We start from the raw sequence: 23,802 nt of genomic DNA, 5'->3' as shown, positions 1-23,802 counted from the left end.
AGTTATTCACTCTTCCCACCGACAATTCCTCAGTTTACAAGTCTGACTCTCTAACCAGTAGGCCACGACTGACTAACTTGAAAAACGCTGATGAAAATTCAGACTTATCACAGAAAAAAATAAATATATGAAACAATTATTGTAAACTGTAATATTTCACAATATTAGTTTTACAGTATTGTTAATCAAATAAATGCTCGGTACCTTGGTGAGCAGAAGTCTTGTTTCAAAAACACTTAAAAAAAATCTAAAAAAGCAATAGCCTACACAGAAGACTATATAATCAGAATGCAAAAAATAATCTACCCAAGTATTAATATCTATGGTCTAAAAAAAAAGTCATCACTGACTCAACCCCTTTCTTTAAATCAACCCCCTGAAGAAAGAAACCAAAGGCAAGATTCCGTTCAATTTATTTTCTTTTAAATAACATTTTTCCACCAACATATACTTAAAAATAAAAAAAAATATTAAACCAATATTATTTTAACAACCTTTAAACAAATGGATGAAAACAAGGAAATGGATAAAACAGAATGTGGCAAAACAAGGTTTCAAATGCATCTTTCACCATTCCAGCACAAAATGCTTAAAGAAGAAGGATCAAGGGAAATGGACAGTTAAATCAAGAAAAGGGAGACTGTTGCATATCTCATTATCAATTCAAATACAATCAATAGATAAATCAAATGATGCTATCTGGTTGAATGGGGGCATAGCTTTGCAATGCAAGACCAAACTAGTTATTTAGACCATTTAGGCTCCTGAAATTATTTAATGCAGTATATGCATTTGAACACAGATGCTGCATTCTACTTAAAATTAAAATATTGTGTTTGTAAGAGTACAAGACTCTGCAGTTTGGTTTTGTTGATAAACCCTGGATTTGTCACTATGATTAGTCTCCCTATCACAGTCAGTGACAACCTGAATTCTTTGTGTGCTTATGTCTTAACCATAACACTTCATTTTTTTTCTTATTACTCTGCACTTTTATTTAATAATGCGTCGTTAGAATGAGCAAATTATTATTAGTATTTACAGAGACCTCATCTTTTGCACGTTTGTGTTACAGTGTAATTCCCAAGGTTTAATAGAAAACCAAACCGAAATGGGAGCATTAAAGCAGTCCCACTAAAATTAACATCTGGTTATTTACAGTATTTACATTCATTCTCCTGTATGTACATGTTTGCATACCACTTACAGTACATGGGTAATTTTTTTTTTTTTTTTGTGCTTAAGGTAATTGCATTGTCATCCGCTATACAGTTAATGAAGGTTTCAAAAACAAGACCTTTTCTTATTGTTGCAGACATGAATGGACTAGTTCCTCTGACTTAGGTCTAATTGTAACCTGAGCTGAACTAATCTTTAAAAAAAGAGGACAAACTTAACAGTAGTCCAGGCTTAATTTGAGATGAAGAGCCCAGCAAGTGCCAGATTCACCCTGTTGAAAAACACCCCTCCAGTAGTATCTCTATTGTACGGGAAGCGTCTAAAGCGCTAAGTGATTTTTAAAGGTTCTGTGATCCATAGAGCAAAAGGAAGATCACAAAAATTAGGAAAGTATCCCAAAATGTCAAATGCCCTACTCTTCTCTACAGAATGTCACCCTCAGCTGGCAAACTGTTGGTAAAAAGTTAGCTTGACCTGCTCGATGTGATGGCACAGCTTGATGGCAGGGCCGAGCTTCAGGTCCATACACTCCTGGACAGTGGGAAGATTCAACAGAAGCAGCGCTTGACCGTCAATTTCCTAGCAAAGGTAAATGAAAAAGAGCTGACAAACATACAGAGGTAGGATCCTAAATCATCCGTAATAAGCATGTGAGCCAGAACATGTAGTTTAATGTACGCCAATGATTTTACAATGGGGCCCAAAAGGTTTTGCAATCAAATTACTCAAACCCACAAAGCTCTGCACAAGACATGAGAAAAGAAATTGATATCCTAGCCACAAATTAAGAATTCTCACAACTTAATTTGCTGCACTAATGTGTTCCCTCATGTTATGTAAACTGTTCCCATGACTTACTAAATTGCTCCCTTGTTTTACAAGTTAAATCTGTGTATCATTCCTTCATTTGATTTTTGATTTAAAGGGTTAGTTCAACCAAAAAATTAAATTACCACATAAATCACTCACCCTCAAGTCATCCATAGAGTATATGACTATTCTTTCAGACGAATCCAGTCGGAGTTATATAAAAAATCTTTCAAGCTGTTTAATGGCACTCAGTGGGTCTTGCAGTGCATCACTCCAAAAAAAGGTGAAATAAAAAGTGCTCCTCCCTAAAAATAATTTTACAAAGTGAATCGATGCGTTTTTGAAAGAAAAATAACCATATTTAAAATGTAATAATCAATTTAATCTAGTTTGCGCTCACTGTTGTAAACGGAAGCAGTTCCAGGTGAATGACGTATGAGGTCAGCTTTATGTATGCGCCGCTCAGAAGTGACAAACTTTGAAACACAGTGGAGAGATCAAATCAAAACAACGGTCACTAATTAGAAGTACAATATGAGGATTTGTAAAGAAGATGGTCAGAGGATTCAATATACGGCAAGAGGAGACTGGTATTCCTTTGCTAAAGTAAGGAAACTTTGCTTCCTTTGCTCCTGTTAATAAACGTTGGTTTTCTCAAAGATTAACTGGCGCGTGCGCAACGCTGACCTCATACGTCATCTGCCAATGAGCTGCTTCTGTGTACAACTGTTGGCACAAGCTACATTAAAGTGATTATTATGTTTTGAATATGGATATTTTTCTTACAAAAATGCATCCATTCGCTACAGGATGCCCCTGTTCAACCCCCCCAGAGCCATGTGAGACACTTTTGTTTTTATGGACGGGCGCTTTTTATTTAATTTCCTTTGGACTGATGCATGCAACATCCACTGAGTGCTATTAAACAGCTTGAAAGATCAAAGTCAATTCATAATATAACTCTAACTGGATTCGCCTGAAAGAAGTAAAATACAACTAGGACAGGGTTGGGCAAGTTCGGTCCTAGAGAGCTTCAGTCCTGCAGAGTTCAGCTTCAATTATCTAATCAAACACACCTGTATAGGCAGATGATGTTTTTTTTCAGAGTTGGAGCTGAACACTGCAGACCAAACTTGCCTACCCCTGACCTAGGATGACCTGAGGGCGAGTAATTTATGGAATCATTTTCATTTTGGGATGAACTAACCCTTTAATATTGAAAAAAAAAACTGTTTTTCAAAATAAAATAAAAAAACTAAGATTCAGCTTGAAATGGAAATTGATTTTTACCTACAAAGTTTTACTGCAAGTATGTACTCAGAAAATCTTAAACACTTTAAAATCCAATCAAAGGTGCTCACAGGAGACTACTACCAGGCATAAATAGCAATGTGTCTTTCCTGATCACTTGAGACTGGATCATCACAGACAGATGTTATGGATGTATTAGAGGTGTGTGTTCAATTACTTGATCCATAAAAATGCGTGCCAGTGGAGCACAATCAGTGGTCCTGATGAAACGCACAACATCTTTGACACTCCATTCCAGTGGACTGCTGTCCAAACACAGCTTCGGAGTGACTTCAGTACGTGGTGTCTTCAGGAGAGACAGCAAAACAGTCAGTACTGCATACTTATCAAACACAAAACAGTACAAAACTTAGTTATAAAGAGAGTTATTTTCCTAAATGTTAAGCAGTTTTCAACTTTTCTGACTTCTAGGCTCCTCAAAAACAATATTCAAAGGGCCCCGTGATATTTGTGGTACTTATGATGATAGCTTTCCATTTTATTTTCACAAAAACTAGAAGTATCTATTTAAATTCATTCAAATATTAAAATATTTATAAAAATATTTATAATAATAATAATAATAATTCATTAAAATGAAAATAATTGCATTCCAGAAGTTTCAATAACTAAATGTTCTTCGGGGTTTACACTTTTTATTTGCAAATACTGGTCCATAAATAAAGATGACAGTGCTGCCCTACAAAGGCTAAATACCTTAACTCGCAGGAGTGTGGAACTGAGAAAAATGACTTTAAAGATTTTCATTTATACTCAGACTTGATTTTCACCCCTATTTTGAAGTTAACTGTACCCTGCCTTTGCATTGTCTGCAAAATGTGAGATGTCACACCAAGGCAAAAGGCAGTAACTTCCACATGATCAATATTTGGTTGCTGATCCTCATTAACAAAATCATTTTAGTAACACCTGTATAAAATCTTGTGATCATGGACAGGCTATAACATAGCTGTATAGTAATGTGACTGTATTAATCATTCTTCTGACCGTAACAACCAGACAAAAAGTTAAACATGTGAATGGATACCATTTTGCAACAAATGTATTTTCAATGTTCACTAACATAAAAGTACGCAAGACATAGCCTAATTGCTTTTACACTGAACTGAATAAAAACAGCCTAGCCTTAAAAGATGACTTGTGGATTGATGTGAACGCCAGTAAGTAGGAATAATGCTCAGAATGCTTGTGATTAAAAATCTCAGATGACATTAATTGTCATGGATTTTATCGGGTTATGAGAAAAGGAAGGATATGGATTTAACTTCGAACTGTTACTGATTTTATTTATGATCATGCTAAGCTGTCACGACATTCGAGTCCACATGGGTGGAGCCCCAAACTGAAAGGCCGGCACCGAGTGAATAATCTGTATTATTTAAAGAAAAGAAAATACTTTAAAGGTTATTTACGATTACTTTTTGCTGCCAAGTTATCTAGACTTTGCATGTTTACAGTGCTTTGTTATATTGAGCAGTTAGATAGCAATCTATCTAATTCGTTTGTCTAATGAAGTGCTTCAGTGAGAGATGTATGAAATACACAAGTTACACTGTAGTTTAAACGTGACAGATTTTAATGGAGAGTAAAATAAAGGCAGAATACTGTATAACTCCAGGCCGGCACATTAACTTCATATTGACATACGGGTAAACAAAAGCAGAGTACTGTAACTCAATTTTATTATACATGTAATTTTATACAAGTGTTATATGGTGTTCTGCCTTGGTTTCTCCTGGGATTTTCGAAGTTACTGTTAAGACAAGCCACTATTTTATCTAAAACACAACAACAAAATTGACTTAAGATACTTATCCATGTGATAAGGAGGTCTTGAATGTCGCATAAAATATCAATAACTTATTTTCTATTAAAAAACTAAGTTGTAGCCTTTTGCCTTTGCATAGCAGAGTAGTTGAAGAAACTAATTTTTTAAATTATGTCAGCTTACATTTTGATTTTAAATTGTTTTAGCTTTTATTTTATTGAAGCATATTCAGTCTTATGTTAAATAATTTTTAGCCATTTTGGCAGCCCTTGGAAGTGTGCTGAGGCTCCTAAGTGGGCCCCTGCCCCCTGCTTGAGAATCACTGCTGTGAATGAATCTTTATTATTATATTATTGTCCACTTATTCTAGAAACCACTGTGTTACCTTGGGTGAAGGAGGTCTGTTCTCATCATCTGAGCAGGACGGTGAGCGAGCCTTGCGCCGTCTGCGTGTGGGACGGGGGGTTTCTGGAGGGGATGGGGAGGGGGTGGGTGGCTGTGACTTCTTCTCTGAATATTCAGAGTCATCCATTAACTCATCTTGCATTTCAGAGCCTGTGTCTTCACTTAGAGAGTCATCCTCATCCAGATCTTCTTCATCACCGCTGCCCTGTGAGACCAAACAGTGACATTAGTACATCTGTAGATCCAGTTTAACGCTTCTTTTGGTTTAACTTACATATATTTCATATTAACGACCAAAATGTTCATTTTGATGCTGTGATGGTGGAAAATCTGAATTCTGCTCATGCGCTGAATGACATTTACTCTGAGTGAAAATGTTTCACCAGACTGTGCATTTGACATTCTAATGACCACATTAAAAAAGATGGAGGAAGATGGTTCTTGTTGAGCAGTTACTCTAAACATATTTGATTTGTATTTAGTGTGGTCCAAACATCTGAAAATCTGGGTTCAAGAGGTAAACTAAATGCAAAACATCTAAAATTAAGCAAAAATAATAATAATTACAAATCTGGACCATTTACTCGTGAAATCTGCAATTTAATAATAATAAATACAATAAAATCATTTTTGTACATTATATATGCTGATAATGTTTATAGTTGGAAGCATTTTTATTAAATTAGAAAAATGCAAAAAAGAAACATTTCCAGAAGAGCTCTCAGATCTTTACACCACAACTTGGCTCTTGTTACCTGAGGGGAACCTGCTGGAGTGTTGTCCACAGAGGCAGATGAACATCTCTTTTTGTGGACAAAGAGCTGTTTCCTCCTCTTCCTCCTCCTGCCTCGTCTCTTCACACCTCCCTCTAAGTTGGAGTGTCCACCAGGAGGTCGGCCTACACGCCTGCACTTCTTCTTCCCATAGTAATATGCTATAAAACAGTTACTTTTAGTTTTACAGAGCCAACTAAATAGCATCGATGAATTTGTCCAGGTCATATTTAACCCCAAAATAAAAAAGAAATTATATTTTGCATAAAAACAAGAGATCCATATTTTCAGAAAATTTTAGTTTTTTGTTCATACTAGTGTTGTCAAAAGACCCGGTACTTCGGTACCATGTCGGGACTAAAAAAATGAAAATGTGACAGTACCAGGTTTCTTATAATACCGGTGCTACCGAGTAACCGGTCATCCCGGTTCTTGACACATACAGCGCTATGATTTCCGCGAAGCAGAAAACACGGACGGAATCTCAAAATCCAGTCATGAAAATGAAACTTACATTTTAACATGGACAGTCACGAAATTTGTCAAAGTTAGCATAAATTAATCAAATTAAATCTCCATATGGACCAGCATCTGTAAATCTTAAGCCGCAAAAGTTGGTTGAAATATGAATCCTGCATGTTCTGCGCGACTCTGTGGGAATGAATGAATGGCAGAGACGTGCGGGTTTCCCTTATGAAACAAAAATATATTGCAGTATATTGGAAAATATCATGTAATATATTAGGCATATATTCTTATAAATATTTATTTTTTTCCAATATATTGCAATATATTGAAAGCGGCAATCATTTGTTTTTTGCAATATATTGTATAATATATGTATCATCAATATATTATTATTAATGTATTCAAATATATAAAATATTAGAAAATAAAAAGGGAAAATAATATATTACAATATATCACAATATATTTTAAGAAATATATTGGTAAATATATTTTCCTTTCGTAAGGGTTGTTAACTACATAGACTGAAGCACGTGATGCTTGCAGTAATGAGGACATTAATACATAAACAACATCACCAGAACTGCTCTGAGTCACTTCACAAGCATTTTACCGTTTCATTTGAGTAAAACCAGTGTAAATTTAAAGGTATTCATGGTAACCCGTCAAAATAAAAGTTCATTTTTACATAAAGGCATTGTGCTAGAAATATTACTATTATTTAGTAGAATGTGTGATACTGCTATTACTGTTGAAAAAATTAATAAAACTTTTTAAAGAAATAAATCATACAATTTTTCTTCCATGTTTAAGTTTTAATAGCAAATCCCCTTTATTTACCAAAAAATAATTAAAAGACAAATTAAATTTGGGTGAAACTTGTTTACCGTTTTTCATAATTATATTACTTGTAGAAAAACTTTAAACAAATAAGTAGAAAAAAACTTTATGCAAATAAAGTTTGTAGAAAAACTTTATGCAAATAAGTATAAAGAATGGCACTGGTTTTATTTTTAGTGATAAAAAGTATATATTTTTTATTAGCATATTTTTGTGTTTTGCTTTGGTACCGGCATTGGTACCGAGAACCGTGGATTTTCACTGGTATCGGTACCGAATACTGAAATTTTGGTTCCGTGACAACACTAGCTCATACATTAGAAAAAAAACATACATTAGCAAAACAATTTAAATCTACCCAGCAATGTTGAAAACAATTGGAATTATTAGATAATTAATAGACAAAAGATGCTTACTGTATTTGGTTTTGGTGAGCACAGAGCAGTTTTCTGAGCAGCGCTCCAGAACCATTCTTGGGCCGAACAGGTTGGGACAGCACTCCAGCTTAATGCAGGTTTTCCGACAGAAATCAGCCACCTGGTCTGCAGTGCGAACAATCTCTACTGTCGCTCTGTAGCTCTTCCCTTTGTACCTGTATGTGAAGCACAAAGACTGGTCAGAAAATCAAATGCAAACTAGGTTACATAATTATGTTCAAAATTCATTTATTAATTATTATAGACATTAATAGAAAACATATGCATAACTTTAATACTCTATCAACAAACTTGTTTCAACAACCTGTTTGATCAGCCTTTCACAGGTACTTCAGTAAAAGTGTTTTTTATTTTTTCCCCTTTTGCAAAAAATAAGTGTTTGGGGCACCATATACTCACTTGGCTTTAAGTGTCTCTCCGTGACCCTGCCAGCGGTCCTCCTGGTCCAACTGCAGCTCTCTCAGCACTCGACTGGGCTTATAGGCAGAATTTATCAGCAGCGTCAGCACCTGTACAGGCCACAGCTCAATAGGTCAGCATCTAAGGTATTCATAAGTCTTAACAAAACACTAGAATAGTTCAACTCCAGATTTTGAGCCGTGTTCAGAGTGATTACAAAATGCAGAGAAAAGCTGATCAACTCACATTGATTTGTATAGCACATTTTATGATACATCCGTTATCAGATGTGACATGGTCAAAGTAATGTCCATATGGCAGAATGAGATTTATTTATTCTGAATTTAACTGATCACATATACAGTAAAAAACGATTTGAAATTTGAAAAGTATTTGAATAGTATCTTTTAGGGCTAACCTCCTTCAGCACCAGGACACAGTTCCCAGGTCCCACACACTGCGGCAGCTCTGCAATACGGCCCTTATTGAGATAGGGCCCTGAGAAGCAGCGATGGTTGAAATAGATCTTGGGGCAACAGTATTTCCCATTTGCATGGCCTGCTGGTTGCACATGAACAAGATTAAAATAGTACAATGTTGGAGGCCGTTGAGCTTTTATGACTGTGTAAACGGCTGAGAAAGGAAGACCATGCACGTGTACAGTGTTCAGATATGTATCTAGCACTCACCGATCTCAGCCTGACTGCTGTTAGTCTGTTGTTTGGTAGTGTCAGGTGAGGAGTCTTTGGATGGTATCCAGCTGCGATGAAAGAGATAAATGAGTGTTTTTCCACAATCAAAAATACTTGAACTCGTGTCTTTCTTACTGTTTCTCTGGCTGAACAACTGCAACCTTTCTCTGTTTCTCCACTGCAAAGAACACATAAAATACACATTTTTTAACTCTCTTAACAAGCCAATATCAAATATCAATTTATAAGGTAATTTGTGTGCACAGCACCTTGGCATTGAGAAGTTTGTGCTGTAAACTGACCTCTGGGCTTGCAGGGGTGATGAAGAGGATAGCCATTGGTCTCACACCAGCTCACTGGAAAAATATCCATAGAGTCTGTGTGAACTATGATTTCTGGGATGGCTTGCTTCAGACCTGAACAAAGAGTGGGAGGGAGAGATATATGAGACTAATCCTCATGTCTACTGACCTGTGATGTCTATAAAGGGATAATCCCACTTTTATATTAGTCCATTAGTGGTTCTGCTATTTTTAATCAGGGACTCTGTTTTTTTTTTTTGTTTCCTCTGGAGCCAGTCCAAGGAGACACTACATAATTATTTTTGCTCATTCACAGCTGCCATACTGCAGAATAAAAGAGAGTTGATGTCACACCTTCCAAATGTATCCACATGTGTTGACCTTTGACCTTGATAACAGTTGCTACGTGAATGTTTCCAGGGCAGAGTGGGTTGACAGCCTCCAGCATCATGGACTCTTTTATGCACTGATCAGAAGGGTCCTACAAGGAAGTTTACAAAATACATTTTATAAAGTCATATCAGCGACAAAAAGCCAGAAGTAACTGAGATTTGTAGCAGTCTTGCAAGAAATCTAAATCTTTTTTAAAGAAAGTAATACTTTTATTGAGTAAATATGCGATAAACTAGGGGGCGAGATAAGGCAAAAATATATCACAATTTTTTTCAAGGAAATCTAAATTTTATCACGATTCTTTGTCATTTTGTTGGTTTTATTAATTTACAAGTTGTCTAAGCAAGACAGTCAAACTAATTTCCCTGTTTTAAAAACAAAGCCTTTCAAGGTAATAAATAAAATTAAAAAGAATGGCAGATGTTTAGGCCAAAGAGGGTGAAAATAAAAATATGTCATTATTTTATCTTTGTTATTAAAAATTAAAAACAAATATGCTTTATTTTTCAGGTAGAGTAGGTGTATTTTGCAGCAGCATTCAAGAAACTGAATTAATAAATATAAATATAAAAATAAAACTAAATACACTTCACTGTAGAAATTATACTTTGATTCTTATTAAAACAACTGTATTAAAGTTCTTCAGTCAAGAGCAGGGAGTGACTTTTCTCTTTGTGTTTTGTTGTTTTATTAATAAAATAATGAGAGTTCACCCGAAACTGAAATTTCTCTCATCATTTACTCATTCTCAAGTTCTTTTAAACCTGAATGAGTTTCTTTCTTCTGTCGTGGATGTATTTTGAAGAATGTGGGTAACCAAACAGTTGCTGGTCCCCAGTGACTTCTATAGTATTTTTCTATAATACTATCAAAGTCAGTGGGGACCAGCAACTGTTTGGTTACCCACATTCTTCCAAATATCTTAATTTGTGTTCAGAACAAGAAATAAATCAATAATGGTTTTGGACAGCATGAGTGTGAGTAAATAACGACAATATTTACATTTTTGGGTGAAAAGTGACAATCGGCAGCATGTTTTGAATTTTTCTGTAGCAACTGTTTACTTTCACTTTAGACATGACCAGTTTTTGACAGTATTACCACAAGCAAACACATAATATAACTTAGTCCATTAATCAGGTGCTGTCTGACAGGCTTTTTAGTGTGTGCGCACTTCAGGTATACCCGCAAATAGCAATGTCAGAACAGAACGCAAATGAATAATTTTGCATAAGTGCAAAATTTTTCCATAATTTTGATTATTGGGTGAACTTTTTTATCAAAATTTAAAATATATATTTTAAATACATATATGTTGTCAACATAAAAATAAATAAAAGAATTAGGTCTTACAATTTAATGTCAAATATTTTAATGATATTTTAAAAGATTTCTCCAAATAAATCAAATTAATTTTTTCCCCCAAAAAATGTCATGCTTCAATTTGAGATTATTATTAGTGCTATTATTATGAGCTTTGAACAATTAAAAAAAATGTCAAACTTGTTAACCATGAAAGATGTGTATTTAAATAGTTAAAAATAGCATTTTTATTGTATTTGTAATGTATAATGTATTTAATGTACTCGTGTCATACCATTGCCCCATATTTAAATATGCAGAAAGAGAAACTCACTGGAGGAAAGCATTGCTGAGGGGCTGCTTCAGCTTCACACTGCTTCAGATAGTCTGCCCAGTCAAAGTCCTGGCCTTGGAACCCTACACACACACACACACCAACACAACCACACAATGGTCAACAAGTTCACCTGTTCAAACGATGAACTAATCAATATGTTGATTGGCGATTAGCAGCATGTGAGGTGTAAAGGAGAACTGACAATAAACACTTTGATTTGTGAGTGCTCAAAGCAACAAAGTTTCAAAGGGGTCAAATAGGGCCTCCCAGTTGATAAACCACAGTATATCAACACAAACTGGTGTCAAAAAAAACACCTGGAAACCAGATCAAAATAAAATGATAAACTGCATTTACGGACTGAAGCCTCAGTGTCTGTTTCCAGCTGTTAAAAAGGGGAAGGTTCCATAACGACATGGCAAGTCGTCCCACACCAGCCATTAGGTCTAATGACTGTTCTGCTGAGCATTATAACTGCCAGTGAATGAAGCCATTTTTCAGGACAGGGAGCATCCTACTGTAAAAACACTGTTCACTCATGAGTGCGTATTACTACAAAACCAATGTTTCATGAGCCGCATTTCCACTGTGGGGCCAGTGCGAGCCAGGGCTTAAAACGGGCCGGGCGGGGCCCCAGAATAGTTTCACTAAAACCCACCCTTTACACGCCTCTCAGGAACAACGTCACGTAACCTCATCATTTTACCAACAAAGAGAAGTTATCAGAAATCTAATACTAACTACTAACTAAATACTAACTAAAACTAACTAAGAAATAAATCACTGGAACATACGCGATCACACAGGAACATGATAAAAGCGGCCGTTTGTTTGCATGCTTTGTTAAATATTCAAATTCAAAAGCATCGAAGTTTTACTATAAAATAAGTGATACATTCATCATAATTAAATAATTTATCAGGACTCAAAATTAATCACACAGAAATACATTTATTTCTATTTTATTTATTTATTTTTAACGCTTATGAAAATAGCCTGCTCATTCAGTCGAGTCTGTTTCTGTTTATTTGTAGTCACAGTAGCCTATACGTCACATTTAGAATCTATTCTTATAAAAGCTCCCGAACAAATCATTATTATATTTTGATGACATATGTTACGCGGAGCTAAACTCTCGATACGAGACTCGTAACAGATAAAATATGTTACTAAATAAATACACAATTGTGATAGAGAATAAGAAGCTGACGTCTGATTTCTCCTGGTTGCATTTACCATGTTTATTATGGTAACGTTAATTAATAGTAATTTGTATTATTTCACCTTCCTTACTGTATATGACGATTAAAAGCAAGTTGAATCTACAAACCTGGAGGAGGGCTGAGGTTGACTCCATTCTTGAGACTCCACTGTGTAGGGAAGACTCCTGGACTGTCTCTGTGACACAGGAAAGAGCGTCCCTCTTTCTGTGCCTCGTCTCTCATATCGTCCATTTGCACCAGAAAAAACTGCTCACTAAACACCTATCATACACAAACAAACAGGTAAATGAATAAAGATTACAGATCTAAGAAGAAGGGCACAGATCTACAACTAGTTTTCCTGCTCAACCTGCACTCAGTTATCTGGAATACACCCATCTTTATGGAAAACACCCATCCTTCAGTGTGAAAGTTTAACCTTCATGTGTGGTAACAATAAGGAGACTAATTCTTTTGGTCGAAGGTTGTGTTTGACTGAATACTAACTGAAAAGTAGAAGTCATTTCTAGAGAGTTTTATGTACTTGCACAGTATTAGGGTAACAGGTCCTAACTATAACAGTTTAGTGTGTTGAACCCATTTTGGGGTGATTATAGCACAGGGGAAGTAGGGTCCATTACATCACCTTCGCCACAGTGGCTGGACTGATGGTGAAAGGAGCTGCTGGGTCCACAGCTTCCAGCTTCATCCCTTCAGTAAAGGAGTGTGGATTGATGGCTGATCTGTCCTGAATACAGAAAGAAGAAAAGCCTTTCATCCAAACTATTATTATAGCAATCATACCTTGATTTGGAATGAAATATCAGTAACATTCTATACTACACATTATGTATTGTATACCTCCAACATGATTTTTTTTTTTACTTTATTAAACCTATTCAAATAACAAACAGACATTATCATTGTTATTGTTGAACCCAGCCACAACACATACTGACAGAAAACAATATATACAAATAATAAATACGTAAATATATAAAAGCTAACTATAACAAATGAAATTAAAATTAAGCGAGATTCATCAATATATATTTAGTGTTTTTTCAGTTTTTTATAAAGTTAAAAAGATGCTATAAAAATTAATAGCAACTTGAAACTATTTCGATTTTTACCAATAACACAGGAAATGGATTTTATGGATATTATCTACTGCATAAAGATTGACATACACTGTGTATACAATTACACAGCATGCATCATATCATCATAGTGCATGCATAATGTACTACACTTTTGTCTTAAGGGGCCTTTCACACAAAACTTACAAGATATAGGGCATTGGAATGAGAAAAAGGTTTGTTTTTCTTTTAACTTGATGCTGTGTTCATGTGCACATGCTCCATAAGAACAGTCAAAGATGCTTACATAAAAAACAATGGACAAGTTGTGCAGTGGAATAAAAACATTCTGCATAAGCAGCTCCCAAAAGATCCCTCCATCCAAGCTGACTTATATATAGTACACTTACTACAGGGACAATCACATTGGTTCAACCTACAATTAAGTGCTTTGCTCAAGGGCACAAAGGTCACAGTGGTTCTCCAAAACTCTCCAGTTTATGGATCACACCAACAGGGTTCAAATAAGCAAACTCCAGGTCAGAGTCAAGTTCTACCAAACGTGGTAGTTAATCAGTATTTACTGACCCTGTAAAACTCCTCGTTGATGCTGGAGTCCTGCACCTGAGAGGAAACGGTCTTCTTAACTTCCTCCCATTCAGCTTCAGTGCGCAGGGGGAGCAGAGCTACAAACAAACATACACAAACACACGATTACCTCTCTGCTGACCACATCACATGTTTATCTTCTAAAAGCTAGTGGACTCTGATCTAAACCCCTGTAAACCCTTCCCCCATCCACCAATCCCAACTATTGATTACCTAAACTGTAATATGTAGATCTCCTAGGGTAAAAGTACTTTAGTAGTGCTTATGAGGACAATTCAGGCTGCCTACATTTTTGTGCATGAACTACACTTCCAGCATGGAACACTTAAGCTGATTTGCACATTAATAGGTCAGGAAGACTCTACTGTGAATCCTGTTGGTCTGTTTATTCATCTACTGTTAGGAATCATCTAGCCACAGCAGCAACTACATCTTTAACCATCCACATTTATTTCCAGTTTCTTCTTCTGTTTCCATGGTTTTAGTTGCACTGACCACTTACATACTTCAGAAGCTAGCTAGTGCTTGGATGTAGTACAGCGTTGAGCACATAAACATGAAAACTGGCCATGCTAGTAACAAAATCATCCACTGTGTAGTCCATTCTATTTAAAAAAAAAAAAATTATATACCATTCAACTAAGTAACATTATTAAGGACATTTAATTTGATTTCTGATATTTCAAGATATGTATATTGATAGCGATTTTTTTATATATGATAAAAACCCCCACCTGCTGGTGGTCTAAGGGTGCAGTTGTGCTCCTGTGCCCAGCCCGGCATATGAAGCAGGGGGTCCAGGTAGAAGACCCATGTGATGGATTGGGTGTCAGGAAGCCCGTCTGTGCCGGCATATCGGAGTCGCAAGCGCCCCCCTACGTTCTCCTCAATAACTGCAGACCAGACCACCCCAGTATCTTGACGGTCCACTAGCTCAACGTTTAGACCCAGACTTAACAGATCAATAGGATTACAGCCACGCTGAGCCTACAAACATACAAGCAAAAGATACATGCACAAGGATAATGCAATATTTAATATTTTAGCAATAACTATGGAAATTTCATTGTTGTGCTCCAAACATCATTTTAAAGACCACTGCTATAGCAGTGCGTCATTCATTTAAATTTTGAATTTATATTTTTTAAAATACTGTTTGAGAGTATATTGAGTTAGAAAAATGTAAATGATCATGCCTTTTCTAACTGATTTTTTTGTTTTTTTTATTAATTGCAATTATTAATTTTTCTCACGATTTTATTGTCTTTTGTTTTGTTTATTGTAATATCTTATTTCCTCATCTTAATATTTAGTTTTTTTAATTGTACAGCACTTTGGGTTAGTATGATGTTTTTAATGTTTTTGAAATCTTATACTCATTTATAAAACTACAAAAATACAGTAAGATATAGTAATGTTGTACTGTTCAATTTAAATGAACTGTTTTATTTTGTAATATATTTTACAATTAAATGGATTTCTGCGATGCAAAGCTGCATGTTCAGCAGTCACACGATCCTTCAGAAATCTTTCTAATACGCTGATTCAGTTCTCAAGAAAATTTATTTCTTATTATCAATGTTGAAAATAGTTTTGTTGCCTTTTTTTTTTACAGCATTTTTTAAGAACAGCATTTATTAGAAATAAAATATTTTAAATGCCTTCACGTGGCACATCAGTTAAATGTGTCTTTGCTCAGTTAAAGTTTCTTTCAATAAATAAATAAATTCAGCATTTTGTACAGTTGTGTAAATACAATATCTGACCTGAGTTTAAATACTTGATTCTGATTGGTCATCTGTTGTATTATGACTTTTAAACTGTACACTTAATCTTTCTCTCATGCAACTTTCCCTTTTTTCCATGCAATTTATAATAGCTAATTGCCTACAATTTTGCAACTCTAGCTTAAGTTTAAATTTTTACATATCATTGCATCAGTTAATTTTGCAATAATGACCAGCGCACTATACATTTTCCCTTTACGTGTAAGGCATATCTCTTACCCCTTCCAGTAGACTAGCAGGAACACTGCAGGATTCAGCCAGAGCTTTCTCCAGCAGCGCTTCCCAGTCCTGATGCTTCTCACGAACACCTGACCACAGATACAGAGCATTTTAACCATATAGCAGATCATCAGACTATCCTGCTGACAGATTTATGCCATTTTGTGCTTATGATGGCTTCACTGTTGACATGGTATTTTGGGCCATAAGCACAGCTGTCAATAAGGCAAAGGCAGCCAGAAGCAAAATGCCAGCAAGCATCTGTACTCCCCCAAGCCTGCACCTACTGCACTCCATTGCATTGCTTCATTAACAAATGAAGCTTTAAGTATTAAAACGGGTCTTTTAATAATTTTAGAGGAGTAAAGATTGTGCCCATCAGCAAGCTGCAAGCTAAATAAAAGCCCCAACACAAACACCCATCCCCCATTTCCTGAATATGCCCACAAATCGAATGTGAACAACCACATACAGGAATAAGCACTACACGGCAAGCAATACAGCACTTGAAGAATGTAAAGAAATATGCAAATTCGGCTCTGTGTGGATGATGTGCACAAAGCTTTTCAGAAATGAGAGGAGAATCTGAATTCAAAACATCTTTACCTAAAAAGCCACACTTTCTGGAGTGAGTGACTGAATGAAACAATTAGGGTCTATTCATCATAATTTAGACAGCACAGTGAAACTGCTAAGTCACCACAATTCTCTGCTCACCCTCTGGAGGCCTCATTGGTCGACCCTGCTGCTTGCTCCATCCGATTGGATGCAAGTCAGCAGTCATGATGTCGCACCAAAAGTCCGCTCGTCGATCATCTTGGTAACCCTCATATCGTAGCAACAGCAGCTGTCCACAGGTGGTGATTATTGTGGCCACCCAGTACGCTGTGTCTGATTCAGGACGCACACACACCTCCAGCTTCATACCTGGAGTCAGCCCGGTCTCTAGGCCTTGGTCCACCTAAAAAACAAAAACACTAGTCTGAGCAGAAGATCTGAACAGACACATGGCCAACAGGGCAGCATGTTCATGGATAATGGTGAAGAGTGTAATTTTGGTCTCTTAATGACTTTAAATTAGCATTCATTTTTAGATTTTCATTTTTCAATGTAATTTTTAGTTTAAGTTTTAGTCATTTTGTTATACGTTTGTGTTTATTTTGTCAGGATGCACCGATCGTGGCTTTCGAAAGCATAAGGAGCCATCTGCTCACTGTACTTTGATGTCCTACAACATTCGTTCTGTGCAGTGCCACTTCAAGCCGAACACACCTCTTTATTAGAAGTGTTAGGGGAGGGGCCATGCTCAGTGGATCCGTTGTGTCATCGAGACTTGATTTTATTTATAATTTAAAATGTGCTTAGAAACATTTTCTTTGAATTGCCTTAACACAGACTTTAAGGGACAATATTTGCCCTCTGGAACTGATTTTAAATGGCCATTTATTTCCCTTTATGAGGGCTTCTCTTTCCCTATAACTATATAAGCACATTGCATGACATCCATCTATGGCAAAATACTGAAGTACATTTTTAATGTAAAAAAAAAAAAAATGGTTACCTATATTATCAACATAAAATACATGAAGCGACAATCTGACAGCCATAGGTCATTCAGTAACCTCTGAAGGCACTAAATCCTCACTAAACCTTAGTATTGTAGTATATAGACTATGATGAAAATCATCAAATCAGAGGAATGGACTACGGGACCTTTATTGCCCCTGCAGTCAGTTTTCAGTTGTATTCTTGCCCCATGTCCTGGTTAATTTCTGACCCAGATAATAAATTCTTTAAGATCTAAATGGTCACTTACTGGTCTTACAGATCCCATGAGAATAGGAATACATCACTAATGCATAGCAAGTAATCTAAGTGTTGACTTCAGAATTTGCTGATAATTTTATTGTGTGCTGGGCTCTAGTGTACTCAACATTTCTGTTTTTGCATTGGACATGACAGAACACAATGTCTCAATCAGTTAATTGAGTACAAGCAGATTCAAACCTGACTCTTTTTCGAGTGATTCATTAAAATAACCAGCTCAAAATAGTCATTCGTTTATGAATCATTTCGGTAGCTCACGTAGCTCTTGCAGCAAGGTCATGGGTTTGATTCCTAAGGAAATGCAATGCACTGCATGCTCTGATATAAAATGTTAAACTTGAATGCAATGCAAGTCGCTTTGGATAAATGTTTCTGCCAAATGCATACAAATTTAAAATGAATCAGACTACTTTAACTGCCAGCATAAGTGTAATAAAAAACATGTTTGTTTGTTATCAAATTTGATTAAAAGCTTTCAGCTTGGTTAAATTATAATTTCTTCACTATATTCACTATAACGGTGTAGAACACAGGCTGGCCTCATTTACTCACATGTTTAAACGCATGATGAGGAACAGAAAGCGCCCCAGTTTCCTCCAGGTAGTCATCCCAGTTAAACTCTGACACATCCTGTCCAGAGTCTGCATCTGAAACATTGAATGACCAATAGCTCAAACACTGCAGAGTCCATTCAGCTCTCTCCACACACAGCCTTATCCCTTCACATCAAACCATATCAACAGAGTGGGAACGTGAGTGCTTATATATATATTTATAATAGGCAGGAGCATGCGCAAATGTACAGGAATGTGTAGAAATGTCCAACTTTCTCTGTCAAAGACAAACACTGTGCCACTGCAATTTCCTTTGACACTGTGCCACTGTCAAAGGATGGACTATGGTTTTATTTTTCTTCAATTTATTGAGCAACAGAGCAGAATGAAAGAAAATAAATAGCTTACCAGACTCCAGCGCCTCAAGGCTCATGTCTGAAGCCCCTGGAGGACAATCAAACAGTTTCTACATGAATAATAAGGAGGGAAAAATCAAGTGAGAGGAAAACAAACAATGAAAAAAGAGAGACAAATTATGATAATAGAAGTATCATTAATATAAAAGTGTTTCTGTAAAACTATTTGCATGTGTGAGAGAGAAAGCATGTGACAAGACAGAAACATGAGGAGACTTGCACACATTTCACACAGGCTACTTCATTTAAGTAAACAGGAGGAGGAATTCTTAGTGCGTATCTTCAAAGATAAAAGGCACTTCTGTCACTCAGATGTCACCTTTGAGAATCAAAAATACAACACAATGCCCAATATAGCTTTGCGAAGTGAAATGGCTGGGAAGTAATAATAATTACACTTTAATAATGCAACATATATAACATTTATAAAGAGATGGACACCAACAATAAGATACTCAACTGAAAGAGCCAGAAACAGCTTTGAAAGTTCAGTTTCAAACTCAACATGCAATCTGAAATGTCACTTTCAAAAATGCAAAAAAGAAAGAAAACGGCTAACGAAGTTGCATTAACTCAGTCTATTCACCCGGAGCTGTCAAGCTGTCTTTGTGAAGGTTGACGTCTCTATTAAAGAGAGTCGGACATTCTTCCTGACAGCCGTTGGTGGCCACGACCCTCATGCTCTGCTGGGATAAACTCTTTCAGTCCACCCCCCCCCCCCCGACCCCAGCACCACCCCAGAGCCCTGGAGCACAGCCCGGGCCACGGACACAATGTACTGGGGTCACGGTGGTCTCCAAAAGGGATTGAAAAGAGCAGCCAGGGCTGTTTAAAAAAGCATGTCGCTGTCCCTCAGTATGACGATCAACTGAACTTTAAAGCATTATGGGAAGAAATTACCCAATAAGCCTGTTTGGTCATCATAATAAAACTACACATTATGTAGTAACTAAGGTATTTTGGAGGTCGCCATAGTGATTATGTTTATGGAGAGTGTTAAACTTTGTTTCAATTTCTTTAACTCTAAAACTGCTGTTACAATCAATCTGCTCATTTTGTGTATGCATTTACTCTACTAATTACAAATTCCTTTTAAAATGCATTAATGCTATCCCCTAACCATTCCTTCCTCATTGTATCATTGCATTTCAAACATTTTAATAAAAAATGGAAAACAAAGGGGAAACATCAGAATTTTAAAATGCAAATAAAATAGCATTGTTGTATAGATTTTTTTTTTTTTTGTATAAAAGAAAAAAGATAAGGTCAGATTCTAAAAGCTTTTAACTATTTGAAGTACACTATTAATTTATTGTAGTTTTACAGCAGTAAGACTAAAAGAGCACTACAGATAATGTAGTAACTATGGTAGTTTGGCAGAAACTATGGTTACCATGGTGATTTTTTTAAGGGAAAGGTACGGAGATGATGTAAGAGAGGACATTATTTTCAGATTCTGTCTCTCTGCGTTTTTGTGCTCTGCTATAATGTTTTCTTCTTCTGTCTGCAACAAAATAGTTTAGAAATGTTACTACACGTCCCTAAACCGTATAAAATAAAGTCGAAAGAGCTTTGTTGTGTTCATTCCAATTATTACTCGCTCTAAATTATTATTTATATCCCCAAACCACTCCTTTATCATTGCATTTTAAACTTTTTGAATTCAACTGGGAAGCATTTAGGAATAAAACTGAATATAAGAAGCAAATTAACAGCAATAATGCATAGTTTTGTCAAACGTAGAGGAAAAATCCTTGGATGTTACACATCAAGCATGCATATCTGATTCAGATGATACCACTTCTGTTATTTAACAATCATTAATCAACATGAAACACAACATCTTCCTCTGTTCTGATCATGCATGCAATTAAACCTATGATGTTACAACGCCACACATGAGGGAACGAGGAGAGGCTAATTCTGGTGTGTCTATGAACCCTCAGCACATTCCTGCCAAACTCTGCCGCTCCATCACTTCACCCTGAAGACAACTCCCCTCCATTGATCAAGCGAATAACGGGTGCGAGTATAAATGACTTAAAGCCAAACAAGACTCAAGGAAGACACATGACGCATTGACCGTTATCACGTGCACGAACCAGTCAATCTGGCGAATTATGCATTATCCAGTGGACTTTCACATAAGAATTATATTTTTCTTGATCAGATAACTTGTCAGCTCTAAAGTCAAATCCACTTTTCTATTTCTGAAGACCATCTAATATGTTTTCTTGTGTTTCCAGGGCAGCATGAAGCCAAGTGAGAGCTTCACAATAAGAGTGATTGCGACTCACAACACAACTCCTGTTATGTAATGAAACTGTCATCAGTTTCTGAAAGTGCTTGAGAAAGCTTCCCATTAAACTTGATCTTTTAAACACGGATATTACTAAAAACAAAAACACAAAACAACACGATTTCCACAGGAGATAACGCATCAGTGTTATGTAGAACCAAAGCTCAAATAAACGCAATTTAGACGGTAATAATATTAATATCTGATATATAATCCGATTCGTTTTAGTGAGTGCAATTTATGGAAATTAGCTAATAAATGATGATATTAGTTCGCTGGTCAAGCGCAGTGTGTTCGGTTAGCCACATATAAGTGGATAATAGCATTTAATACATTCACGCCGACCATGCAACTTTCAATTCGGAAGACTCATTGCATAATTAAACATTATTAGACAGGAAACATTTCCCGGCAAGGTTTCGTGAGGCTTTATCTGTTGATGTGAGTGCGGCTGATTTCGTGCACATGCTAAAAACGCCTGAGACCAAGTCAAGTTACTGAAACGTCATAGCTTAAGCAATAGAGCCAGGCACTCATACGAGCGAACACAAGTCACCTTTTTTTGGAGACGGGAAAAAAGATGCAGGCAACGCGAAATCGCTCGTTAAAGACAAGGTCGAATAGGGCAAAGGGTAAAATACATAAATATTTGGGAATGCATTTCGTTTCTTACCAGTGAGGAGTTTTTCAAGTCGGTTTTAGATGCCGTGTCTTTTTCCGCCTAGTCGTTCACGACCTCATTCCAATATGGCACAAAGTGTGAGCGCGCATGCGCCGCCTCTCGCGCGAGCCTCTCATCCGCGAGCCCGGGATTGATATTTGTTGGCTTTCAGCGATTAAAAAAGCGAACTTGCTACATATTTCAACACAATCTTTATGTTGTCCCACCGAAACAACACTGAAATAACGTAAAAGCTCCACTTTTGTGGATTATTAGAGGTTTTATTTGAAATATGCATAGACTGAACAATAAAATCGCTGGGATGCAATATTAAACGGTTGCTTGCAAATGTCATAATCGGTTCAGGTCTTCACCGCGCGGAGGTTAGCGGTTATTCTGTATTATATAAATTATCTGAATGAACAGAACCTTTAATGTGGTAAAGAAGGTTTACCGCCCTGCCTCTCTGCTTTTTTGCTTAGTAAAGTGTTAGAATGTAACAGAGCTTAATCTATCGCAACTGCGCCACGCTGAGCAGCCAGTTCCTCTGTGTGATTAATCTTTCTGGATCCTTCCATGTGGAGACACGGAATGTACAGTTTATATACGATTAATTCATCTATAGCATAATGAAGATTAAATGATTTATTCAGAAAGTTTGTTTTAAACAAATTCTAGTCAACATTTCAAAGCAAGGTTTGAAATAAGAATTATATATTTACATTTGTTATAAAGTACAGACAAAATAATATATCCCATACAGGGCTTATTGGAAAACGAAACAGAAACTAAAAGTATTATTATTATTATTGTTTTTTTACTAATTTACTTTAATTAAAACCTTTAGATAGTCTTTGTTTGCACACTTATTATCTAATCTTTTGGCAACAGATGCAATTTTTTTTTGTAAACTAGTTATCTTTTACTTATTCAATCATCTTTTTTCAGAAGTGGGTGCATTTATTTATTTTGAAATTATGAATGACCCAAAACAAACTGCATTAAAAAAAGAAAAGTTAATGAAAGTCGTAAAGTTAATTAAAATTAAATTATGTGTTTTACTCCTGGTCACAATTACTGGGAACTATACAGATTAAGACCAGAAAGAAAAGAAAAAAATTAGCATATAGGCTACTTTATTATTTCTGTCAGGAAACTGTGGCAAAAGGAATTGATAATCAAATAACAGATGCACATTTGTTTTTACCTTTGAATCTAGTTTTATGACGTGAATTAATCAGTATTTTATTCAAAACTGGCTTTCCACTGATCAAACATGTGACCACTGACATGTTTACATGCATTGTGTACCTGATTTTTAGCCATTTTATTACTATTAATAGACTATTAATGGAATATTATTTGCATCATATATGATAGTTACACCTGCACACTAACATGCTCCACGTTCACGTGCTTCCATCCTTTTATCTAGCTTTGACCCACACATAATCTTTCAAAGAGACAAACTGAAATTAAACAGCTCTGGTCATGTGACTGTTTACACCCGCCATGTAAAAATGCTCATATGAAATCAAGACAGTCAGCACTTTGATATATAGTTGGCACCTCTGTGTAAAATACACCAATAACTGTTTTGAACCCTTCAACATCAAAAGTAACATTTAGTCACGCATTTTAACGGCGGAGCTGAATTTGCTGAAAAGCTCCGGGATCTTCAGGTCGAGCGAGGCTGAACATGCAGGTTAAACTCACATCCGCTAGATGGCAGT

The 23,802-nt window shown here is 36.1% G+C and overlaps 1 protein-coding gene across 3 annotated transcripts; it reads right to left on the bottom strand.

The window, feature by feature from the left end:
• Positions 1-396: 396 nt before the first annotated feature.
• LOC113055279 (scm-like with four MBT domains protein 1) lies at positions 397-22,228 on the bottom strand. Of its 3 annotated transcripts, none has more exons than XM_026221458.1 (21): positions 22,082-22,228; positions 19,102-19,137; positions 18,692-18,786; positions 17,030-17,273; positions 16,313-16,401; positions 15,041-15,293; positions 14,286-14,383; positions 13,265-13,366; positions 12,747-12,900; positions 11,414-11,496; positions 9,739-9,865; positions 9,385-9,498; positions 9,218-9,260; positions 9,080-9,150; positions 8,809-8,951; positions 8,391-8,500; positions 7,971-8,146; positions 6,229-6,407; positions 5,454-5,678; positions 3,458-3,586; positions 397-1,758 (listed from the first exon to the last, which is right to left on the bottom strand). In XM_026221458.1, exons 2-21 carry the CDS (start codon positions 19,124-19,126, stop codon positions 1,618-1,620), a joined length of 2,601 nt encoding a protein of 866 aa, XP_026077243.1. In that variant the 5' UTR covers positions 19,127-19,137; positions 22,082-22,228; the 3' UTR covers positions 397-1,617. The 3 variants fall into 3 exon arrangements, with proteins under 3 accessions (XP_026077243.1, XP_026077242.1, XP_026077244.1); XM_026221457.1 differs by having other exon boundaries at positions 19,102-19,159; positions 22,082-22,185; XM_026221459.1 differs by having other exon boundaries at positions 8,809-8,948; positions 19,102-19,159; positions 22,082-22,185.
• Between the last annotated feature and the right edge of the window lie 1,574 nt (positions 22,229-23,802).

The sequence above is a fragment of the Carassius auratus genome, chromosome 36 (genome assembly GCF_003368295.1).
Source record: "Carassius auratus strain Wakin chromosome 36, ASM336829v1, whole genome shotgun sequence".
NCBI lineage: Eukaryota > Metazoa > Chordata > Actinopteri > Cypriniformes > Cyprinidae > Carassius > Carassius auratus.
The sequence above is the reverse complement of the archived record's forward strand: the minus strand, read 5'-3'. Positions and strand labels throughout refer to the sequence as shown.

What these genes read in the sequence shown, in the direction of transcription:
- LOC113055279 (XM_026221458.1), bottom strand. Translation starts at nt 19,126, where the DNA reads ATGAGCCTTGAGGCGCTGGAGTCTG. An exon ending in ACCAATGAGGCCTCCAGAGG is followed by an intron (nt 16,402 to 17,029) that starts GTGAGCAGAGAA and finishes ATCTGTGGTCAG; the next exon opens with GTGTTCGTGAGAAGCATCAG. An exon ending in CACGCATTTTTATGGATCAA is followed by an intron (nt 1,759 to 3,457) that starts GTAATTGAACAC and finishes TACCTTTGCTAG; the next exon opens with GAAATTGACGGTCAAGCGCT.